At 32.4% G+C, this 6,774-nt stretch overlaps 1 protein-coding gene across 1 annotated transcript; it reads right to left on the reverse strand.

Annotated features, from left to right (window-relative positions):
* Nucleotides 1–671: 671 nt before the first annotated feature.
* On the reverse strand, nucleotides 672–1,571 carry LOC308434074 (olfactory receptor 14A16-like; the record flags this gene model as incomplete). The annotated part of the gene is made up of 1 exon (XM_080934258.1): nucleotides 672–1,571. One exon carries the CDS (start codon nucleotides 1,569–1,571, stop codon nucleotides 672–674), a length of 900 nt encoding a protein of 299 aa, XP_080790384.1.
* Between the last annotated feature and the right edge of the window lie 5,203 nt (nucleotides 1,572–6,774).

A 6,774-nucleotide genomic window follows, 5' to 3' on the forward strand; every position in this document is an offset into this window, starting at 1 on the left:
CTACGAGCCGCCGTTCTGGGTGGCAGATGTGCCAGGCTCCGCTCTGCTTCCTGATGTCACTGCTCGGTGGAAACACAAGTTCTAATTTTCTGTTCCCGGTCCCTGGATCAGGCAAGGCCGGGCAGGGCAAGGCAAGGGGTGCACTTTCCGTGTGCACTCCGCAGAGATCTCTCTGCTCCCCTGTAGCCTAGGTCTTCCCCTCACCAGTTGTTCGGCCTTTACGAGCTGCCGTTCTGGTAGCCTACTTTTCATTTTCAAAAAGCGAAGAAGAAAAATATTCTAGGACTCCTTCACTGTAGGAACATTAATTTTAAGTGTCACAATTATAAAATTAGGAAAATGGCTAAAAGAATGCATTGTAAAATGTTTATATTTGAGATACCTTGCCAAGAAAGAAACCCAATGAGACAGGTATTGGTAAATATATGGCTGTTAAATGAAGAATATTATTCTAAACCTATAACCTACTGATATAGACATAATATTTGGAAGATTTCCACTGAATTCATAATTTTAAAATCCTCTAATGTTTAGTCCCACACAATATTATAAAGTGACTCTTCTTTTGTTCAATCAAGATACTATATCATATACCAAATAATTTTATTGTAGGTTTGAACTAACAGATAATTTTATACAGTTTGCTTCACAGTAGGTAAGATTTCCAAGAATTACAGGCGTCTAGTCATCTTTTTACCAAAAACCTTGTGTAGAGCCACTTTCACATCTGAATTTCTGAAGCTATAAATCACCGGGTTCAGGCTGGGAGGTAGCAGAGAGTAGAACACTGACACAAAGGGGTTCAGTGATGATGGGGACTTTGCTGTTGAGCCTAAATATGCAACAAATCCAGAAGAGAGAAATAAGGTCACCACAGTAAGATGGGGTATACAGGTAGAGAAAATTTTAAACCTTCCCTGTATAGAAGGAATCCTTAGAATTATAGTGAAAATGTGAGCATAGGAAATGACCATCAGTATAAAACACATGAAGGCGAAACAAACGCTAATAATAATAAACACATATTCAAGAATTTGGTCTCCCAAACAAGCAATTCTGAGAAGTGATGGGATATCACAGAAGAATTGATGCACTACATTTGGACCACAGAAATGGACAGAGAATGTCCCTGTGGCATGGACAGAACCATAGACACAGCCACCGAGCCATGCTGCTGCCACCATCTGAGCACAGGCATCTTTATTCATTCTGGCCTCATAGTGCAGAGGGAAGCAAATGGCAGCATATCGGTCATAGGACATCACCAAAAGCAGAGCAAATTCAGTGCCTGCCAAAAATATAACACAGAAAACTTGTAAAACACATCCCAGGAAAGAGATGGAATGGGTGTTAGTCACAGAGTTCATGATGGATTTGGGGACGGTGGCAGAAATGTAACAGATATCAATAAGAGACAAGTTCTTCAGAAAGAAATACATAGGGGACTGGAGATGCTGGTCTATAGTAGTAATGGTGATAATGAGGATGTTTCCCACTAGTGCTGCCAAGTAAATCAAACAGAAAAGTGTGGGACACAATGTCTGCAGCACCTGTTCATCTGGGCATCCCATGAGCAGGAATCCCGTGTATTCTGTTGTGTTGGCCATGGTGTCAGTCACTGTGGCTCTTGTCTGGGGAAATACAAGGGAGATATTATTGCTTCACATACTTGCATCTCCCTCTTCTAATTTTCAGACTTTTAAAAAAATGTAAGTAATTATTGATTTGTTGTATCCAATTCTCGTTGATGCCTTTGCCATATGACACTATAGGGCTGATGACATTTGCAAACTGGAAAGTTATCAGTTATGTACAGTAAGCTTTATAAAAGATATTAAAACAGTTTACCTTTTGTAAAAAGGTATTGAACACAGTTACCAAAGGTGTGACAATGTTATCAAATGGTATCATGAACTTTGCATAGTAAATATAAATGAATAACCCAATCAGGTTATACAAAGAAGAATATATTGACTTTAATAAAATGTTTAAAATAGTAGGAATTTTTAGTTGTAAAAAGTTTGATATCAGTTGTGCTTATGAATCTACTTTATGCCCCAGAAAAATGTTTCATAAGATGAAAGGGCATGTGGAAAATTTCATCTCCTTTCCTTATTTTTCTCTTCTGTATTATAGTGCAGATAGGCAAGAAGACATAAGTGAGCAGAGGAAAAGCTCGTTTTTACAGGATGAACGTGGGACAGCAACAGGGGTGAGAAGGGTGGTACTTGAGAGGGTAATATGGTGGATCTGACCAGAGAAAAATGATACAAATCTAGGGATGTATCATTAACACATCACTTTTCTACAACAAAAGAAGTACATGTAGTTGTTATCCAAGCATGCTAGATATGCGAACACAGCTTTTAACAAATAATACTTTAAAAATCTGGTAAAAATAAAAATTTACAGGCCAAAGAAATTTTAAAAGTTTGTAATTAAAAACTAAAAGGTAGATATACAAAGGCAATAATATTAAGATGGATTATATTAATCAATCAACCAGAACAATTGAGCACCCTGTTAATTATCGTGGGAATTACTGACAACAAAAGTAATTGAAAAATGTATATAGTGTCTTATTAAAGAAAATTTCTCACCTAGAATCTATATACATCAATTATCCCCTTAAATCAAAGCTATCTTAACATTCCTTCAAATGAATAAAAGTTGACAATGAGAAGCTATGGTAGTCATTATTGATTGTCAACAGGATCTAGATTCACCATGAGCCTTTGTAGGGCACCTGTGAGGGGTTTTTTACATGTGCTCAGTTGCATTGGGAAGACCCACCCTCAGAGTGGCAGCACCATTGGATGAGGATACATTCCAGACTGATCAAAGAAAGCTACCTGAATATCAGCATTCATCAGCTTTTCCTTCTTGCCTGCGGATACAATGTAACTCGTTGTTTCCTCAAGCTCCTGCTGCCATCACTACCTTAATGGACAATAACCTTGAATTAGGAACAAAAATAAACAGTTTTAATTTTTGCATTCCAAAAGATGAAAAATAAAAGTAAACATTAGTGATAAAAATACCTTTTCGAATTTAAAGCTCAAGACATTTTTTTCTAATATTAGAAACATCACGTACTTCAAATATATATAAGATTAAAAATGGAATAGTATAGGTTGTACATAACAATAAAGGCAAAAGGCAAGCTACATGTTGAGGCAAATATAAAGACTTTTAGATTTCCTATTTCATTGTCTTACAAACCTAATTTTATTTAAAAACTTAATAAAACTATTTTAGATTAACATCTAAGAAAATTGAAATGCATGATATTAAAATATCAATGAATATTACTATAATAAAATATGCTTTTATATTATATAAAATGACCTATCATAGAATATACTGTGATATTGCAAATCATAAAATCATCAGATCATATTAAAGTTGGAAAGAACATGTATGAATAAAGAGATAGATGAATTCATAATTTATATAAAGAAAGAATAGGGGCAATTAAAGGACACATTGTTCAAAGAGAAAACAAAATGAAGAATTTTAGATATAAGTTCAAACTTGAACACTTACATCAAAACAGATGCACTGCATAGGATTTATTTGTGCATATAGTGCATTTTAATAATCTATCCTTTGGTGAGCAACTGAGAGTATAGATGTCTGTATCATACTGATATAAGGTTCCTATGGTGCGAGTGTGTAAATATTATATCACCATACATATGAATTTAAAATACTTCATATGAAATTTGGAAATCTCTATACATAAGGAAAAATATGGCACATCTTTTGCAATGTGTAGACTATAAGACAATTGCTGAAGCAGAGATAATAACAACACTTAGCTGAGATTCAAAGTTGGAAGGAATAGAGCACTGCCGGTCTAGGTATACAAGCCAGATTGAACAGGCAGAAGAAATACACGTTTTGGCATTTATAGATATGCTGATTAACCTTAACTTATATTCCCATACTGAATACATATATTACAAAAGTAATATGTATGTAGGTTACATAACTATAATTATATAAAACATTTAAATATAAAATGAATTAATAAATAATAATTGGACACTTTAACGAAATGATTAAAGTTAGTAAATGTTATAAAATACCTAATTAAGTGCTAAGACAGATGTTACAAATGGACGGCTAAGCAGAACACTAATACAACCATAATAATATAACGTAAATATCATCAAACAGGGGAACAAAGAGAAAAAGAAAATAATTTACAACTAAGTTCATAATCATCTGAAGTATATAGTAACAAATTCAATGTTGAAGCAAAATTTGAAACAAAACACACAAACCTGGGGTCAGAAAACATCTATAAATACAATTAGAAAATGCTTAGTTTTTTAAATCAGTGATTTATAGAATAAATAGAAAATATAAGTTAATGTACTAGAAGGCTTTAAGTACTATAAGTAAGTTAACAAGTTATACATATAGAGCAACACACACATTTATTTCTTTTGATGTTTATATGGATCATTAATGATTATAAACAAATTAACAAACCACAAAGGAAAAATTACTTTAAAAACCTAAAGTTATACAATCAGATTTTAATTAAATTAATAATCAGTATAACTAGATGAAAATTCTAAGATATAAAATTTAAGAATTTTTATCTAAGACAGTCACAGATAATGTCAACTATACTACATGGAAATACACAAAGGTAATTTTATGTGATCTCTGTAACCAAAACATTATTACATGTAGTCTTTGTTCCATATTTTTGTATAGCATTATTTTACATGTCAAAATTTAGTTACCTAGTCTGAATTCTAAATATGCATTTAAAAAGGCTATATTAAGTCATAAACGTTTATAAGAAAATTATAAAGAACTTACACCAGTTTTTAAAAATAAAAACAGCAACAAAAACAATGCACATATACTTTCTAGACTGTTAAACAAAATGTACAAATTAACAAAACAGTTTTTGTAAAGAAAACATTTAAAATAAACTCATTTTAAATATTCAGTCAAGCAAATATAATGACAATAATGTAAAATTGCAATTTATGTGCAGTGAATTAGCTTCAATCAGACCACAATAATCAAAATAAGTAAGAAATGGAAATTATAAATGTTTATTAAGTAGGAATTTTAATGTTCAGAAAAAACAAGTAAATTCTAGGCTAGAAAATATTTATTTGTAATTCAGAAAATAGATGATCTCATCTCAAAAATCTATTATTATCAAGTATTTGAATAAATGTTAGAATAAATAAAAACCACACACTGGTGAGGAGATTAGATAAATCTAGCAGTTTTCTAAACCACCTTGAGACTGATGTGCTACGAGAACATCTGAAGTACAATAGTAGAGATTCAGAGAACAGGCAAAGCTAGAAATACTGGACTTTAGATTTGTAATAAACAAATGGCTAACATGGAGCACTGTAGATGTGGAAGGAAAGGACACGTTTCCTCACAGTTGGGCTGTAAGAGAACAGAAAATTGGGCTTCATCTAGTGGGCAGGTACAGAAGGTACCATGACAGTCAGCTGTCTTAAGAGGAGTTCTACTGCCTTAGCTCTTTGATGTTGGTGATCAGAGGCCCCTGTACTTTGAGGTCTTCTGTTTCCTATAGCCCTTCCCTTTCAGCAGCTAAGAGCTCAACCACATCAGAACCAGAGTAAGCCCTGAAAACAAACTGCAACTTGAGTATCTATTTAAGGACATGAGTCTATCTAATTGAAAAGGTGTTGCTGAGTGTATGAGAGTTTTAGAATATGAGGAAGAAGTAGATGTAAGAAATCTTTTATATATTCAATGCATGATCACTTTAAAAATAAAAATATTTCATAATTTGAAAACATTTAACATTGATTAGATGAAGGTATTTTATTTTATTTTTGTACTTCCTTAAATTTAATAAATTGCCATGGGAAACAAAAAATAAAAATATTTCATAATGACTATAAACTTGTTATTCAACATATAATATGTTGCTGCCTATCTTGGATGATTTTTGCCTCATTTCTGAAGCTTTCTCAGGTGCATGGAAGAGATGAATTAACACCAGTTCTAGGTACTACAGCAGAACCTTCAAGAGTCCCAGATCCCAAGGATGGCATATGTGTGAAAAAATGGTTGGGAAATGGTTTGGCAATTCAAAATTTAGTCCATCAAGGCAATTTTTACCTGGCATTTGTATCAAGTTGGCATTTCTCAAAGATATTGCTTGAAGCAAAAAAAAAAAAAAAAAAAAAAAAAAAAAAAAAAATTAAGGAGATGGGAATAAAAAAACTTTGGCTCTTGGTGCTTAATGAGCAGCATGATCAGGAGACACGCTGGACTATGAATGGATTTGACTAGAAAGTGGCATTATACAAGAATTCTTCACAAGCCTGTAAAAGCATAAGGAGTTGCAGTACATCTTTATTGTCTTCTCATTTGGAAAATATTGTTTGGGGAACTCACGACTTGTGTTTTGTTTTTGAGAAGTTGTAAATAATCCTTTTCTTAAAGGATCTGTGCTTCTAATGTTTTCTCCAGAGGGCTACCTTTGAAAGTTATTATACAATATAAAGATACATAAAAACTCAAGGCACAAGCTATAATTGAAGCTCATAAATTTTATTTCTGTATTTTGAATTATTTATATTATTTTTTAAACTATTTTAAAAAACAAAGATAAATGTACAAATTTTTAATCATTTTTGCATAAAACTATACAAATCCATTTTTTAAGGTTGTAATTAAGTATTTGTGGGTACATATACATACACATATGTATATATGTAACAATAGTATAGGAAAAGAGGTTATTAATTTGAG

This window comes from Micromys minutus (genome assembly GCF_963924665.1).
Source record: "Micromys minutus genome assembly, chromosome: 1".
In the NCBI taxonomy this organism is placed as follows: domain Eukaryota; kingdom Metazoa; phylum Chordata; class Mammalia; order Rodentia; family Muridae; genus Micromys; species Micromys minutus.